This window comes from Trichogramma pretiosum, unplaced genomic scaffold (assembly GCF_000599845.2).
Source record: "Trichogramma pretiosum strain Unisexual culture from Peru unplaced genomic scaffold, Tpre_2.0 scaffold48, whole genome shotgun sequence".
Taxonomy (NCBI): Eukaryota; Metazoa; Arthropoda; class Insecta; order Hymenoptera; family Trichogrammatidae; genus Trichogramma; species Trichogramma pretiosum.
In genome coordinates this window covers 295,605-312,722 of record NW_019641228.1, presented here as the reverse complement: position 1 = coordinate 312,722, position 17,118 = coordinate 295,605, and the positions used below count along the sequence as shown (strand labels likewise).

The 17,118-nt window shown below is 36.6% G+C and overlaps 5 protein-coding genes across 7 annotated transcripts in view; 3 read left to right on the top strand and 2 right to left on the bottom strand.

Moving 5' to 3' along the window:
- LOC106649934 overlaps positions 1 to 11,777 on the top strand; it is a 45,355-nt gene extending 33,578 nt beyond the window's left edge. For all 3 annotated transcript variants that reach the window (XM_023458314.1, XM_023458316.1, XM_023458315.1), the window contains exons 3-6: positions 2,489 to 2,601; positions 3,759 to 4,096; positions 4,666 to 4,874; positions 10,093 to 11,777. In XM_023458314.1, coding sequence (XP_023314082.1) covers positions 2,489 to 2,601; positions 3,759 to 4,096; positions 4,666 to 4,874; positions 10,093 to 10,272 — 840 coding nt within the window. In that variant the 3' untranslated portion in view covers positions 10,273 to 11,777. The remainder of the gene's footprint in view (positions 1 to 2,488; positions 2,602 to 3,758; positions 4,097 to 4,665; positions 4,875 to 10,092) is intronic.
- Positions 6,599 to 7,354, top strand: LOC106649979 (zinc finger protein 593). Its single transcript, XM_014367725.2, has 3 exons — positions 6,599 to 6,786; positions 6,898 to 6,998; positions 7,094 to 7,354. The coding sequence occupies exons 1-3, from the start codon at positions 6,721 to 6,723 to the stop codon at positions 7,332 to 7,334; spliced, it is 408 nt and encodes a 135-aa protein (XP_014223211.1). The 5' UTR covers positions 6,599 to 6,720; the 3' UTR covers positions 7,335 to 7,354.
- On the top strand, positions 7,367 to 8,837 carry LOC106649978 (serine--tRNA synthetase-like protein Slimp). Its single transcript, XM_014367723.2, has one exon. It carries the CDS (start codon positions 7,383 to 7,385, stop codon positions 8,820 to 8,822), a length of 1,440 nt encoding a protein of 479 aa, XP_014223209.1. The 5' UTR covers positions 7,367 to 7,382; the 3' UTR covers positions 8,823 to 8,837.
- Positions 11,778 to 12,072: 295 nt separating the features above from the next.
- LOC106650029 (UBX domain-containing protein 6) lies at positions 12,073 to 13,935 on the bottom strand. Its single transcript, XM_014367806.2, has 5 exons — positions 13,839 to 13,935; positions 13,622 to 13,774; positions 13,153 to 13,555; positions 12,784 to 13,079; positions 12,073 to 12,706 (listed from the first exon to the last, which is right to left on the bottom strand). Exons 1-5 carry the CDS (start codon positions 13,913 to 13,915, stop codon positions 12,319 to 12,321), a joined length of 1,317 nt encoding a protein of 438 aa, XP_014223292.1. The 5' UTR covers positions 13,916 to 13,935; the 3' UTR covers positions 12,073 to 12,318.
- Positions 13,936 to 15,490: 1,555 nt separating this feature from the next.
- On the bottom strand, positions 15,491 to 17,116 carry LOC106649995 (60S ribosomal protein L23a-like). Its single transcript, XM_014367756.2, has 4 exons — positions 17,016 to 17,116; positions 16,295 to 16,614; positions 15,973 to 16,100; positions 15,491 to 15,789 (listed from the first exon to the last, which is right to left on the bottom strand). The coding sequence occupies exons 1-4, from the start codon at positions 17,029 to 17,031 to the stop codon at positions 15,528 to 15,530; spliced, it is 726 nt and encodes a 241-aa protein (XP_014223242.1). The 5' UTR covers positions 17,032 to 17,116; the 3' UTR covers positions 15,491 to 15,527.
- Between the last annotated feature and the right edge of the window lie 2 nt (positions 17,117 to 17,118).

The window sequence follows — 17,118 nt, the reverse complement described above, 5'->3', positions numbered from 1 at the left end:
TATACATAAAACATGTAGATGCAGCGCGCACGCGGCAATAAAGTTAGAAATATCATAGACTAGGCTGCGCAATTTATGTGCTTATACACGTAGAGGACGAGTTAAGATCTATCTATACTTTTTCGCGCTCGGGGCAGCCTTTCAACGTGAAAATAACGACTCTCGCGGAGCTTCCGTATGTTCGTGTACATAACGTATACGCATGCACAGCTAGGGCAGAGAAAGAGCACGCGGCAAACTAACTTTTCATATCCAAGCCAGCGTGTCTGTGCATGTGTGTGTATGTGTGTGTACAGTGCAATGCACACATAGAGAGCTATATACACAAGCTGGCTGTTTTGTTTCTGGCTACCCTATACAAGAGCTTGCGCAGGAGAGAGAAAGAGAAAATTGTAAGCTCTCTCTCTCTTCCCTACCTATTATATATCTCTCTCTGCATCTGTGTATGTGTATGTGTATGTGTATGTGTGAGTGCAGTTCTATAACACAATTAGTAACTTTCTTCGGAGCTGCGGGAAGGCGTGAAAATGAAAAAAAGTTTCGACTGGCGCGCTCGACCTCGCGTGCGAAAAATTACCGGCGCATTAATAATGCGTGCTCGCTCTCTACTGCTGCTGCTGCATTTGCGCAAAACTGCAACGCGAACGAACGGAGAAAATAAAAGTACGACTGATGCAAATCCCATTGTCAAAGTTTAGGGAACAAACTTTAATTACGATACTCGTGCGTATTTTTACCGTCGCGCGGATTCGCGTACAAGTCGAGAAAAAAAAACATGGTTTTTAATAAACTTGAGTCGCGAGCGTCTGTCATCGTCGTCGCCTGGCTTTTGTTCTACTTTCTGCTTGCGGAGCTTTTTCGACGCGCGTCGCCGAAAAAAAGCAACTCGCCGGCATGCTGTGCGCGGAACATCTTCACGTTGAAACTGGTGAAAAAGGACTCCTCGCGTTAACTTCATCGTCGAAAACGAGCTCTATTACACGGACAAACTTTTTTTCCTGTCTAGAAATTCTAGTCGTGGCTAAATTTCATGAAAGCGTGTGCGTCCGTGAGGGCAGGCAACCGAGACAATGCCAAGCACGTATACATGTATAGTGTGTAACAGTCACCTCGACAAAGTTCCCCAGACAGTAAATCCCTCGTCGTTATCATCATTAAGACTCGCATGTGTGTGAGTGTGCTACATGCGATGCGTCGTTCGCATGACTTACAGGCTCGAGCGAAGGATTGCAGCCAAAAAAAAAACGAGAGAAGGATACGCTCACGCGCATTCCTGAGCGCGTACAAAAATTTCTGTCAGTTTTCACGACGCCCGTACGATACGTACACGGCGGCGCTTTGAAGGAAGAAGCTGAAAAAAGTCGCAAACAAAGCTCGAGGCTCTCGCAACCCGATCAAAGGCTAAAACATTTTTCCGAGCTTTGCACCGTACCAGCGTCGTGAGGAACCACCGCATATACACAGACCCACACACGCTTGACTGCAAGAAGTCTATGCACAGACTTTGAGATAGATTTTTTTTAACATTTTTTTCTGCAAAAAGACAAAAACTATATAGAAATTCTTCAAAGTAAAATTTTTTCGTAGTATTTACGTCGGAAGAGCGTTCATATTTGCGAAATTAAGAGGCCTTATGAAAAAGCAAAAGATTTGAGTGCAATATATGACCACGAGTAGGACGATATTTTTTCATCGGTTTTAGCTTTTGACATATTTAACCTGGTATATAAAGCTCCAAAAGTGTTTCAAGAGATAGTGGAACGCTTAATTTTTTTTTAATTCGCCTTGTCGGAAAGCTTAAACGAGAGGCGGTGTCGGCGGGCATTGCGAGCTATATATAAGAGAAAAGTCGCTTGTCTATACGCAAATACAATTAATGGCCCAGGGTCCGCTAGCAGCCCTCTGCGCCAAATAGAACAGTAACAACGAAAAATCGATTTAAATCGCACCAGCTGAGCTCTCATTCACTCGCGATTCGCACAATAGGGAGGACAAAAAAAAAATAAGCGGATCCGCCTGGAGAAGCTGAGCGTGCGCGAGCCTCCTCCCCTGCGAAGCTGCTTCGGAGAGCAAAAAAAGACATTAGCGGTTGTTCTTTGCCTATACACAGATGAAGAAAGGCGACGATGAAAAAAAACAGAGGGAAAAAGAGCTAGCTAGTACGCAAGAAATCCAATTAGTCGAGTGAGCAATATAGGATTTCGTTACAAAAGCACAGAATTGTGAAACGTTTGCGCGCGGGTGCAGGCGGGCAAAACGATTCGTCCTCTTTCTATCCTGGGTAAAGGGCTGCATCCGCACACGGCCATACGCTCTCACGTATTATTAGCTATTTCGAGTCGTCGTCGTCTATGTGTACGCCGAAACGATCGCAATTCGTTATACATCAACAATCCATCCGCTTGCAGCAAACGAAAAGAAGAAAAAGTGGCAAAACGAAAATATGAAACGTTTTTGAATCGTTGTTTTTTGTTTTTTTCTGTTGCAGACAAAAGCGAGAGGAGAGAAATTGTTTCGAGTCTCGCTCGCCATAAGTCGACGAGGCATACGCATGACGCTGCTCGACACGGCCGAGGAAGTTCTCCGTGCTCCGATTTCAAGGTACGTAAAATGTGGGAGGGCGAGCGAGCGAACGAGCAAGTTCGATTAATAAGCGAATTTCCTCGATCTTGCCAGTCGCTTGGTCGAACGAAGCCAATAATATAAAAGCTTGTGCACGTATCGTGAATGTGTGTAGCAAAGTCGAGTTTCGAACATACACTCCCGCCGCCGCCGCTGCTGCTGTTGCTACCACTGCAGTAGCAGCGGTGCACTCGTGCATAGTACGTTTTTAATTGGACCGCATATTGTGCTGTCTCGTGTCCTGCACCACCGATACACGTGTATCCAATATTACGTAATACCCGCCAGTTGTTTTTTCATTTTTTTATTTTTTATTTATTACTCTTTTTCATTATATTCCGCGGCGTGTATTTTTCGTTTACCAAAAAATAAAAATGTAAACGCCGAGTAATATAATATGCGAGGAACGCCAGTATGACGCCCGTCGATGCAACGGGGCAAGTGGAACGAGTCAAGATTCGATCGGGCAACGACCACTGCTTTTTCTGTTTTTATTCGCAGCCGATGCAGCGATGCGGTCTGCAAAAGGTCGAAATTTAAAAAGTCAATGCATAATAAATGTAATACACGTGTAGTCGTGCTTTCCTCCGGATATCGTAGATCAGTAGTACATAGTCAACTTGACGATACGAAAGTGCAGCACATACACATATCTGCACATGTATTATACGCATCGTACTCGCGCGCGTTTACTTAAGCGAGTGAATTTGCTCGAGCTGTAGCTCGTACCACTGGCCTCGAGTTCGCGATATCGCTTGCGCATACAGCATATACATAAACAGTAAACAAAAGTTAAACATCTAAAGCCATAATACATGCGCGAATATATGCATCGTAAGATTCGGCTTTCAAGCTCTTATTAGTCTTGCGCTCGCATACATATTTACAAAAGTTATCCCGTAGCCGCGCATAAACTCGTGCCCGGAAGCATCGCATTTTATGCATTAAGAGTAATTGATGAATAAGGCAGCGCGATGTGCACACAATAGTCAGTAGCAGGAGATGCTATATAGACATCATGTTTTAAAACGCACGAGCGCGCACAAACGAAGCTAATAATAATGTCCTGTCTCGAGCTATATATATACACTGTCAATATTGTACGTGACAAACGCACGCGTTATTTACTACTGCAGCATAGCCTACTGCTCCGTCGACGCCAAACACAATCAGGTGTTCTCTTTCATCTTGACCGTCGAGCCCACGTCCTCGTCTCCGTCCGAGTCCGAGCGGCAGCAGCAGCAGCAGCAGCAACAACATCACGAGTGCCACGCCTACGTCTGCCCGAGACGCAAAGTCGCGCAGACGATAGCTTTGACTTTGGCACAGGCATTCGATAGCGCTTACGCGATATGGCAACTGGATCAGCTTGATGCGGCCAATGCAGCGGCGGCAGCCAGGACTACGCACGAGCCAAAGCAGCTGGCGGCGCTCGACGACGAGCTCGTCAAAGTCCATCTCGACGGCTTCGAGGGTGAGCTTTTTTTCCTTAGATTTTTTTTCTCGATATAAGTTGGATAATTACGAGATGAAAAAAAAACGTTCTATTTGGCGAGAAATAATAAGAAAACGTGTACACGAGCTCGTGTTCGTTCGTGTTGATCGGGTACGTAGGTATATATATAGAGTTGAGGCGGTACGCTGTGCACTGTCGGCACACTATACATTCCGCGGCGATGGCGAAAACTCGTTGGATAGTAGCGGCACGTGCGAGTTTTAAAGCGTAATAACGGATAGAATCGTACGACGTCACGTATATCCTAGCCCGTTACTATACACTATATACATAGACACGGCCGTTTGCCACGCTTGACGCGTATTAGTCTCCTTCTCTAGCTCTCACGCGCGCGCGCCCCGTAAGTCAATATACCTATACAAACTCGTTTGTCTATATATCGGACGAAAATAAAGGAAAGGAAACGAAATTAATAATACCATCGCCTCTTCTTTTCTATGTGTCCGTTCGGTTTTCCTCGGCTGCACCACACGCGCGACATCACTATCCGCTGCCTACCTATATAAATACATGCCACTACGCCGCAGACGTCGCATCGGAGGCCAAGAATAAATGCGGAAAAGGAGCGCGCCACAAGAGCAAAAAGTCAGCGACGTCCTGCCTCGACCATGGGAAAATCAGCAGTGGCTCGAGAGTCCCAGCCACGCCGCCATCCAAGGACGAGAAAACGACTCGGGCGAAAAGTGACTTGCTGCTGCACGAGGAGCCCCCAGCTAAAGCCCGAGTCGAGTCTTGGGTAATTTTTTACCTATATTTTTTTTACTCTCTCTCTCTCTTTTTCAGCTATTTTTTTTTTGCTTCTCTTGGCGCTCCTTTATATATGCTTCGTTAACCATCCATTCAGCATCAGAATGTAATTATTGTAACGCTGATTCTCGTTCGAGCGAAAATCAACTCGCTCGCAAAGGACGAGTTTTTATTGTATCCTATTCGTAATTACTGACCAAAGTTTTTGCGAATGGAATAAACGCAGCACGAGTTCTTGCTGAAAAGTGAAGAGGAAAAAACGGGCTGTATCAGTAGGAGACATAACTAATTGATTTATATGTACGATACATTACTGTATATTCAAGACGCCCCTAACGAAGAAGCCTCTCTGTGTAGCTGCACGTATGCGCATAAAGACGATAGATCACGAAAACGTAATTAGTGCAGTCACGTCGTCGTCGTCGTCGTCGTCGTCGGAAAGACAAGCTCCAACCGCCTCGGTAAAAGGATATTATAGCTTTCTGCCTCTCTCTCTCTCTCTCTGCGCCATCCTCTCCTCCCGCCCTAAAATGTAATCAGTGCAACGAGCTCAAGATGATTTTTCTTTTTTTGTTCTCTTATTTTTCTTTTTCTTTTCTGTTTCGCGCGCTAGCCCGCACCGGCTATCCGAAAGGAGAAAAAGAGAACTCGTTCGTTTTAAAAGCCTCGATAATTAACAGCTCTCGAGAGATATTTCATCTGATGGTTTTTAGTTTAATTGTGCAAGCGAGTACCGAGCAGCAAAAACAGGAAATTTTTTCCCTTCTTTATTTTTCTGTTGAGCAAGGTGAGTTTATAGCACGGGCTTGGTGCGCGAGATTGAAAGTCAAGATTATTCCTTGTACTTTTTGCTTTTTACGTTTTTCGCCTTGCCTCCTTCTCCCTCTAGTCGTAGAAATTTTTTTTTCCAAGCTTGACTTTTTATATTTTCCATAAAAATTCTTGTTTATGCGATTTTTCCTATATTCGAGTATGATTAACAGCTGCGTCCGCAGCATCAATCTCGAATAATAAGTTTTACTGGGCTCCGGGAATTTTTCGGTTACTATAACTTCATGTTTTTCTCTAATTTACGAGTCTTACAGATGCATAAAAAGTAAATAATTTAAAAAGCACGCACAGGCAAAAACCCGCAGCTATAATGCACTATACACTATTTAACTTATCACCGAGACGTAGGGAAACTTTCCTCTTCTCGCACTCATTCCCCTTCAACCCCTCCCCCCCCCCTCCTTTTTTCAAGAAAAAATGTGTACATGCACTCGAATTTATGAGCAAAGTTTCGTGTCATCCAGCCCATGTCCTCTCTCTCTGTCTTTCTCCCTCGCACATGCACATCACGCGGAACAAATGTTTTCAAACATCCAAAAACTTTTCCAGCGCGCGGCACGTTTCAACCCCTCCTTAGAATGTAAACAATATTTTACACTGAGCTCGTCGCAGGCGTTAATATTTTGAAACGCATGAAACTTATGTTTTTCGATACTGCGAGCGAGTTCTAAGCTCGAGAAAAATTTACGAGTCCCGCAATAGAATATATAAAATTATGTACAATAAAATTCGTTAACAACTGAATTTACTGGATCCACCATCACTTGATACTTTTCGAAAATGCACTTTACCTCCAAGCATCGACGATCGACAAAGAAGTTAAAATACTCGTGCGACTGTGCACACTGCGCTCGCTCGCACGCGCACAACGTGCAGACATTACCCCCGGCAGTCGGCAGCGACAGTTCACAATTCCTCGCATGTGCTTTTTGTAAAACTTGTTTGTTTCAATAGTTAAGTTTGAAATATTTGAATTATTTGTACTACAATAGTTTTAATCTATCATGGGAGTCAAAGCTCGTAGACAAAACGTCAAAAACGTAAAAAGGAGAAAGAGAGATCTCGACGAAGTAAGTATCATAACCTTTATATCTTTGTGTGTCCAAGTTCTATTTGTGTGTTACACATTGACTTAGGAACATTTTTTTGTTTATATTAATTGAGTAAAACTATTTTGCAAGATCAACGAAGATTTGAAAGACAAGAACGTTGACAAACTATTAAATCAGGAGGTTGATTACGACTTGCCAGGGGCCGCCCAGCATTATTGCGTCACATGCGCGTAAGTTATAAACTAAACTTTATATTTTTTACACTATGAAAGCTGTCTTCTTTACAGTTTTAAGTAATTGAATTGTGTACTTTTTGACTGAACAGGAGACATTTTATTCATCGTCAAGCCATACTTGATCATTACAAGACAAAAGTTCATAAGCGAAGGCTCAAAGCTTTGGAAACAGAACCATACACAGTTAAAGACGCTGAAGCAGCTGCTGGCCTAGGAACTTTTAAACAACCTCAGAAAAGAAAAATTGAAACAGTAGATAAAGAAGAAAGAGCTGAAAAAAGATCTAAGGTTGACGATAATTCTGGAGATGTTTCAATGAACCCAGAATAAATTTTTATAATTTATTTAGTTATCTGCAACAGTTAAAAATAGTTTCTAATGATGGCATTTACTGTAGTGAAAAATATTTGCTCAAATAAAAAGTATTCCAATTATGCTTGGAAATTTTTCAAGCCTTTTCTATACCTGGGTGGAAACAAACAAGCATTTTCTTCTGCTCTATATGTACCAGGTAACAAAGCTAACAAAACATTTGCATTAGTGTCCCCTGTTTTGGACTATGATAATAGATTTGATGATGTGCAAAAACTCCAAGAAGAATTTAACAAGAGAAACATCAATATAAATGCAGCTGAATTAAAAAAGTCATGGGAATACTTTCAATATATTTCTAAAAAGAAAGAAAGCATCGAAAGTAAAAGAGATGAACTAGCACAAGATCTTAAGGCATTGTATGCTTTAGAAAAATGCAGCAGTATTCAGAACAAAATTGATGCTGGAAAAATAAAACTTGATCTTATGAGAGAAGATTTAAAGGTCATTAAAGAAGTTATTTGGAGTTTAGAAGAATCACTTATTCCGAACATTTTAAAAATCCCTAATGTGATTGATGCCAAAACACCAACAGATTCCACTGTTCTTCGCACTGTGGGGCACAAACCTGAAGTACCAAAAACTCTAAGGCAAAATCACTTGATTATTGGTGATTGCTTGAATTTGATTGATTATAAAAGTCCAACTCAATACTATTTAAAGAACGAGGCAGCATTATTTGAACTAGCAGTTATTTCAGCTGCAGGCAAAATAATGAACGAAGCTAATACTATTAGAATATCTGGGCCAGATTTTTGTCGAAGTGTTGTAGTGGAAGGATGTGGTATAGATCATCAAAGCTTCTTGAAAACTTTTATTTTAGAAGACAGTAATGATATTAAACAAGAAGAACTCATCAATCGTTTACATCTTGTTGGAGCTGGAAGTCTTCCAGCACTTCTAGCTTTTCATATTAAACATATTGTGAAAGCCAAAGATCTACCATTGCGATTATTTTCTACAGGTAGGAGTTATACTCCATACTCAGATAGTTCAATTGACAGCGGTTTATTCTCAACCTGTCAATCAACATCCCTTCAAGCAGTGACATTTGTGAATTTAAACGATAAATCCTATGATGATGAATTTGAAAATTTAGTAAATTTAGGGGCAAGCATCTACAATCAATTAGGTTGTCATTATCGGATTGTCTTCAAATCAGCTAAGGAGCTGGAGAGAGCAGAGACCAAAAAAGTAACATTTGAAATGTGGTCTGTTAATTCTAGCAAGTATATTGAAGTTGGAAATGTTTCTGCTTATGGTGATTACTTAAATAAACGACTAATCATTGGTTATCAAGGAAAAAAAGGTAATTGCTTGTCAGCAGTTATTTCAGGTACTTTATTATCAGTACCAAAAGTACTGGGATGTTTGATTGAAGAAAATCCAAAAAAATTTATAATGCCTAAAAAATTAATAACAAATCATGAAAGTGAGTGTACATAAATAAATCTTTGTTAAAAACTTTATTATATTATGATATGTAATTAAGATGTAATATAAAATTATTGTCAGAATATTGCTTTAATGATTCTGTATGAAATATTTTTAAAATTTGTGTAATCTATAATTTTACACACAATTAAATTAAAAAATATATAATAAATGCCTTCTAATAAAAAATTTGAAATCTGAAATCTTTTTATCTTCATTCCTAAAAATTGTACTTAAATTTGATTATATAAATGTTACACTATTTTATTAGTTTGGTCGAACTTTAGTAACTTCTTAGCATCAATACTGAGGCCGGCTTATGTATTAACTTTAACAAGCATTGACTATCTTACTAATATACATTTCAATAAATATCAAAGAACTTGAAATTCAAGATTCCAAATATCGTCTCTTAAGATAAAAAGAAAAAAAGCATGCTAAAATAATTGCAAAAAAATGTTTTTGAATTTAAAATAAATCAGTTACATTAAACATAAATAAAGATATAAAAAAAAACATCGAAAAATATGGAACTTTAGATATACTTGCATAAAATAAATTGTATGTACTCTTACAATCTTTCCAATCAAATTTTGTATATCACAGAATAATGTTTTAGTTGTTATCGATTGTTTACATTGGTTTATTCGAATTTTTGTATTATGATTTGCAAATACAATTAAAAAATTTAAATAAGTTACCTAGAATATTTTTTCAAGAGTCTAATTTAAAAATGTTTATTTTGTGTGATATGATGGATTCCCGTACGAAAAAACCATGATGCGAATTTTGAATTAATACAATATCAACGTTACGTTATATTAGATTATACGGGTTTCCGCATTGTATTACTCTACCTAAATCTCAGTGAAATGAGAATTTTCGAGATTATACTTATTTTTCGTTGAACAATATATGAGTATTGCACGAGTGCTTCATAATTTTGGTTTAAGTCCTATAAAAATCAACTATAAACTGTCTATAAAATCTGCTGCGATTGTGCATAGGTAGCATACTTCTGCGAGGATCAGTCCCAGCACAAATAAAACAGCTTCACTCCTTTTTTAACAGAGAAAAAAAAGAGAGGCTCTGTAGTAATTTCGTAAACTTTTAACAGTTCTCATTTACTTATTTTTCTCGAATCCAAATGCATCAAAATTCTGTACTAATTTTTACATTTACGATATACTTCGCATAAATCGAACCGTGAATATAGCTTCTCGGTCAGATCTCTAGTCTGAGGGAAAAATATTAAAAATGTTTAAATTTATTCTGGCCGCAGGTATCGTTCGAAGACGAAAAGACGATTGGCCCAAGCATCGTGAACGAGGATAGCAACCACGAAGAGGGCATGGCACTGAAGCCGCTGTTAAGCTCGCCAAACAGTCCTTTAACCGTAGACAAATATCCTTGGAACAGCGGCAATATCGAGCAGCATCAGCAGCTCGTTTGCTCGGCGTAGCAGTACCAGAGTAGCGAGGTACCACTCGTCACGGCTTTGTGGGAGCGCGCCCATCATTAAAACGACCGCAACGACGAGAATAATAACAATCAGCATAACTGTTATTATTGATATACCTGAGAAGAGCTTAGCAGCAAATACGTTCAAGTCTTTTTTCTCAAGCTATCAATGGACCGATTATTTTTATGGAAAAATGAATAATTATCTTTAATAAAATGTGTTATGATTTTGTACGGGCTTTCATCTATCCGAATTTATTTTTATAAATGATAGACTTGAGCAAAAAATTTGCAAAAAGCTACAGGTATAGCTAGTACGTCGCTGATTATAATATATTCTATGTATAGGACTGAAAATTGAAGAAAGTGCGATGATTAAAATAATTTAAATTAAGAACATCAAACATTTTTTGTACATATAACAGTTTATTTAAAATACGTTAACTAACGTGAAATGAATAATTAACTGATTGATTAATATTCTTTGTTAGAAATACATTATTTGAAAAATATCTATGAGAATTGATTTTCAGTCATAACTAAAAATTACCGAAAAATACGTTCACCGATAGTGAATAAAAATGTAATCAATTATGAAAAACTTGAAAATCTAACTAAAACTTTTTGATAGCTTGCAAAATTTTTACAACTCTAAGGAAGAATATAACTTCAAATTCAACAACGATTGAAGCAAGATAAAAATGTAATTAAAATAATCAAAATTTTTCTCTCAAAAAATAATTTATTGAGATTCAAATCACAAATGAAACTTTAGAATCCGAAAATATAATCAAATTGCCCGTCCATAATTAATACTAATATACGATTCTTTATAATTAATTTTTTTTTTTTGATAGATCACTTGTACTAGTTTTCATAAAATTTGGAAACAAATAGAATTATTAATAAAGTAAATAATAGAAAAAAAATTAAATCGAAACTTTAAGTCTAAACATATTTCGTTTCTTCGTTGCTAAACTAGAAAACAAAACCGTTGTATAACACAAACAATACTATAGACATATAAACATTGTTGTGTAAGTCTATAATATTCGTAATGTTGCAAATTTAGTAATAAATAATCGCCAAGATCATGTTCCACGTGTGACCTACAATTTCCGCATGATCAATAACAAAAATTGTATTTTTAAATAATTTCTTCTGCTTTTTTCAAGTATTATGAAATATTTGTATTTAAAAGGATATTTGACGGCTGAAAAAAGCATTGTTATCATTTTCGGAGCAAAATACATCATTAAACTCGAAGCTGCAAAATACTTGTTCAGTGGTTGATTTATGTTAAATAATCACGCACTGAACTTGCATCTATCTGCTCCGAGTTTTATGCAATACTTTGCTGTTCTGTTCATAGAGTCAAACGATACTGATATAAATGTTGAAACCTTAAATTATTCAATCTTATTGCATAAGGAATATAGTAATCGTGAAAAAGTTGATTTCATTTTGTTCAAATATAATATTTTGCGTTTATACATTTTTAAAGCGTATTTATGGTTTCAAAGATGATAATTTTTATGATTTTTTGTCCAATTGTTTTTTAGTTTTCTCTTCATTTGTTATGAAAATGATAAATAAAAAATTTTTTACCATAGGAAAAAAATAAGAGCATGCACTGTCTTACGAAAAATTTCATTGTCATTTTTCAACAGCGTTGAACTGCCAGCACTATTTATAAGGTCTAAATTTAAGAATGCACTGACTATGTATATTATATTAATTAAATCGTAGAAAATAATTAGAATGTAATAGGACATAAATAAAAAGATTTTCATTGTACATACTTATTTTAGTTGGTCAAATAAATGAATATTATTTATTTCTTTTTTCTCCGTATCCTTCCAATCCCATTGAAGTAATATAAAAGAAACCACTGATTTTTCAAGTTCATTAATAAATTTACACCGTTTTAATTTACAAAATTTTTGATTAAAGTTATCATGATTTAAATAACTTATACTCATTAATAACACTTTACATTTTTAAAAATAGATTATAAAAAAAATATTCAGTATCTTTGACTAGTCCATTACGAAAATTGTAATCTTGCAAGAGTTTCATCTTTCAAATACTGTGTTGGAGCTTCAGTATTTAATGAATCAGAAAAGAATGTTAAAATAACAGCAGGAACTAGATTTAATGATTCCAATGTATCTTCAAAATTTTCTTTCGTTAATTTTTCTCTTGAACCAATCTCCATCAAAAAGAATGGAAAGTCTTGATTTGCTAAGTGTTCTTGGACAAATTTTACAACTTCTTCATACTTTTCATGTACATCAAATGTTCCTTGAAGTATTATATTATCTGGAAATCTGATTCTTATTATACTATAACAATATTTTCTTTCTTTTTGTTTCATGAATTTTTCCCTCATAGCCTGAGTCATCAACATAGAACTTTTCTCTGCAGCTTGGGCTCTAGAATTTTTCGTTAAATTACAAAGGTGATTAAAAAAAGCCATACATAAATGAAAATTATATTTCATTTAAGTTACCTCAATTCAAGTTCTCGTTTCATATCTTCAACTGTTAATTTATAAAATTCTATTGGTAATTCATTTCTCTGAGCAGCTTGGTGTGGTTGTAAAACTTGTTCATTTCTATCTAAAATTAGCTCTACTTTTTCAGTTGAATCTAAAGTTTCCCTGTGAGTCTTTAATTGTTCAATATCAACTACTTCTGGGTGCCACACTAAAAATTCTTCTTCTCCATCATCGAGCATCAATACTTCACGAACAAATCCAGCCCCAGTCAAAAATTCGATTGAGCCTGTGATGGGCTCAACTTTCTCCTAAAAATAAAAGTTATAGTTTCAACAATTGATTTTGAGCCATAATCATGTCTAAATATATGTATTAGCACACCTTAAATATTTTATTAGACATTTTTATCTTCCAATATTTACTATCAGATGGATCTTTTATGATATTATCTAAGTACTTGCCAAGAGTATTTTTACATGCAGTCACTCTATCTGCATCTACATTACAACTGTTTATAATCAAGCTTGCAATCAATGCTGGTTCACTCTCAGGAAGCTCCTCATGAAGAAAAATTGGAATTCTTTCAATCCATGAGGCTCTATCCAATACTTCTTCAGAAATCACTGGGCATTGGAAATAAACACCCTCCACAGCCATTACATGATCAATTTTAGATTCTAGAGCAGGTACTTCATTAGATTCAAATGATTTTTCTGTTTGTTCAAGAGCAAGTTTTTCAAGTTCCAATTCTTTCTTTGCTTGAGCTACAATTGCTTTATGTGAACTGTAAAAGTTAAATGATTTACTTAGCTGTCAGTAACTTAAATTCAAATGAGAAAAATTTTTTTACGTTTTCATTTTTGGAACACTTGTTTTTTGTCCCTCTAATCGAGCCAAAGCTGCTTGTCCAGCTACTTTAATTTCTTTGGAAGGTTCATCTCGTTTTGTAACTTGTACACTAGCCTTTGATGTTGATGCAGAGCTACTTGCTGAATCTGTTAATCTAATAAAAACAAAATATATTTATCATTTAATACAGTCAAATTAAAAAAAAAGTCACTACATACTTGTATCCCTTGCCAGCCGATTTGAACTTTTGATCCTTTACTTTCTTTGAAAAGAGTGCCTTTATCTTATCTGCCATAGTGATATATTTACAATTAAGAGTGCTGTTGAGAAAACTCTGTGGGTAGATTGAGATTTAGTAACTTTTTCTTTATATCTTCAGGATCTTGGGTAGTTTTATTAGCTGCAAGATGCTCCGAAATAATTTCACCGTAGCCCCAATAATTCCAAAGTACGTAGATCATGCAACAATTGCCAATGATCACAGCGATAAACAGTTTAATTAGCAGCAGCTGAAAGTCGTTGTAGTCGAAAAACCAGTCGGCGAACTCTAGAAAGGACTGAGACAGATTTGATTGGGCCTGGTCCTGCGTGTTATCGGTAGAAGGGCTGCTACTGCTGCTTCTACTTTGGCTGTTGTCGCTGACAGCGTCGGACAGGGTCGTGCTTAACGAGCCAATAACGAGATCGAAAACATCGCACGTCAAATGAGTCGTAGCCTCGACGAATTTGTCGATCCAGGCGTAGACACTGTCGAGGGCGTGACTGCTCATATCCTATCTCACCTTTGTCATATCTCGCATCAGTATTATTACACCTGCGAAAATGTTGTTTACGCTCTGACGTTTCAGCACACTGATTAACCTCTATTGACAATAAAAGAGACGTCACGACGACGATCTGCAGGATAGGTGAGAACACACTATTGAAAACAATGCGATATTGCTCAATATTCTGTGCCAGCTGATGGATTTATATATAGAAGCTGATGCCACGACTAGGTGTAGATAAACGTGTATAGAACAATAACAATGACTCACATATATCTTGCACACATGCACATACGCATACTGTTAGTACGAGCGTAAGTGCAGGTAAGCCACGGATATAAATTTGCAGACGAACTTTTTGCTCGATTGCAATTGGTCCCTGCCTGAGCTTTAGCCAATACGTGGAGCTTTTACAGCTCCTGTGTCTACTGAAGAGATTTTCAAACGCAGCAAAATCACGAGAGATGCCGGTTTTAGTTATTTTTTCGAGAGATTTCACTCATTTTTCACGTAAATTAAACTTATATTATAAAACTCCTAATTCTTAAAATTATTATAAAGCTCTGTAAAGCTTTGGGATAGTTCGAAGCCCGAGCTTCGGAGATAAGTGGATTGAAATTTTTTTTATTTACTTATGAGTTAGTCAGACAGATTGGAATAGTTTTAAAGGCCAGATTTCGGTAAGAAGTTTACATTATAACAAAATAAAATAAGAAAATAAAGCAATTTATTAAGTTTATATAGAAACAAATATAGCTACAAGTTTTCCTATAAATTATTTCATTAATATCAAACGATTTTAGCCGTATTCACCTGTTGGATATAACAACATGCTACAACTCTTTTTCATTTAATATGTATTCGAGGTCAACTCCAAAACTGTCAAAGAACATTAAGCTCAATTGATTACGCCCTGTATTTGATATTGATTAACTTGCACAAAAATAGAATTAAAAAATTAAATAAATTTAACTATTAAAAATTGATTGTAATTTATTAATTTAGTCTAATTAAAAAATATTAGAATGATTATAATTCTGATTAATTCACAATTATTAATTCACAAGTTAAATAATTAAGGACTGGGGTAGTAAAAAGAATTATTTATAGAAATGATAACTTTATTTCTATAGGAGTTATTTATATAATTCCTATTTTATTAGCTACATCCAATGCGTCGTACTCCCTTGTCAGACGTACATATGCCTTCTTTTTACCATCAGGTCTATTGAGCGTGTTGACACGAGCAACATCAACATCATACAGTTTTTTCACTGAAGCTTTAATGTGATTTTTATTAGCCATAGTATGGACAATAAAGACCAACGTGTTGTTATCTTCAATTTTCTTCATGGAAGATTCGGTAGTCAAAGGGTATTTAATGATGTTTGAGGCATCCATGCTGAAATAAACAATCTGTCATTAGTTTTCATATAAAATTTTGTAATTTAAACATAAAAGATATGAATAAGCCTATATCAGTGTATGATAATAAATGTTTTCAATTTAAATTTCAAAGAGATTCCCATACAATTCATCATTTTATAAAAATTATGAAAATGCTAAAATATTGAGTAAAACATACCGGCTCCTTTTTGGCACGCTCTTACGGGGGTACTTGGGGTTTCTCTGTGGTCTGAAAGTCTTTGGCCGATGGAAGTGGATGTTGGTCCTGATTTTGCGGACTCGAGTACCATTGACACCCTTGATGACCTAAAATTTAAAGAATGATTTAAAATTTTTGTCTACAAATCATTCAAAGTATTTTGTTTCTGTAATAATTTGTCAGTAATGTGTTAAAATGACTTTTCATGGTATTCAAAGAGATTCCCACACAATTGACTCATCATTTAAATTAAATACATCTACAAATATAACAGAATTATTTCTATTTCTTATGTATTTACCTTCTTCTGGGTTTTGAGAGCCTTTTCAAGACTAGCTCCAGCCTTCTTAACGGCAGAGGTTTTCTTGGCCGCTACCTTGCTGGCTGGTTTACCAGCGACCTTAGCTACAGGCTTAGCTGCAGCTTTTGCTGCTGGCTTGGCAGCCTTAGCTGCATTTTTGGCTGCAGCCTTTGCTGCTGGCTTGGCAGCCTTAGCTGCAGCTTTGGCTGGTGTTTTAGCAGCAGGCTTGGCAGCTGGCTTAGCTGCAGGCTTGGCTGTTGTTGCCTGGACTTTTTTGGCGGCCTCAGGGGCTGGTGCCGTCTTCTTGTCTTTACCGGCGGCTAGAAAAAAAAATCATATTTTCATTAGAAAAATCATTAAGATTTAAAATGAATATTAGGCATGTTGGAGGTTAGATCACATAGTGAATTAAAATTCCTCCAAAAATGTTCTGATATTAGATGAAACTGTTCATAAATAAAATATGCACGGCAAGTCTTGATCAAGTATACACATGTATGTAACAATTACAAAATTATAGATTGTTTATTATAACGCCACGTGGGTTTGGAACGCTGAATGCGGCACATTTATACACATATTGCAATTCACTTTTAGAGAGTAAATAATAACTCAATAATCTTGGAAGCCAATGAAATTGTCAAGGAAGTCATTTTTCACACTGTATTGCACTATCACAAACAATAATTTTCTAAAAGTAACCCAAAATTATCATCATTACCTTTCTTCGGGGCCATCTTTATAAGTTAGAGTGGCAGTCGGCAGATATTGAAAGACTTGAATAATTCACAGCGTGGACGAAACGGAAGTTCGATAGTCGCGCC

Bases quoted from the DNA above. Each gene is read 5' to 3' on its own strand.
- LOC106649978 (XM_014367723.2), top strand. From the start codon at position 7,383: ATGATGGCATTTACTGTAGTGAAAAATATTTGCTCAAATAAAAAGTAT.
- LOC106650029 (XM_014367806.2), bottom strand. From the start codon at position 13,915: ATGGCAGATAAGATAAAGGCACTCTTTTCAAAGAAAGTAAAGGATCAA. The intron at 13,775-13,838 runs GTATGTAGTGAC...TGTTTTTATTAG, and splicing joins TCGGCTGGCAAGGGATACAA to ATTAACAGATTCAGCAAGTA. The intron at 12,707-12,783 runs GTAACTTAAATG...GAAAAATTCTAG, and splicing joins AAACGAGAACTTGAATTGAG to AGCCCAAGCTGCAGAGAAAA.
- LOC106649995 (XM_014367756.2), bottom strand. The intron at 16,101-16,294 runs GTAAATACATAA...TTTAAATTTTAG, and splicing joins CTCTCAAAACCCAGAAGAAG to GTCATCAAGGGTGTCAATGG. The intron at 15,790-15,972 runs GTATGTTTTACT...TGTTTATTTCAG, and splicing joins AGCGTGCCAAAAAGGAGCCG to CATGGATGCCTCAAACATCA.
- LOC106649979 (XM_014367725.2), top strand. From the start codon at position 6,721: ATGGGAGTCAAAGCTCGTAGACAAAACGTCAAAAACGTAAAAAGGAGA. The intron at 6,787-6,897 runs GTAAGTATCATA...CTATTTTGCAAG, and splicing joins GAAAGAGAGATCTCGACGAA to ATCAACGAAGATTTGAAAGA. The intron at 6,999-7,093 runs GTAAGTTATAAA...TTGACTGAACAG, and splicing joins CATTATTGCGTCACATGCGC to GAGACATTTTATTCATCGTC.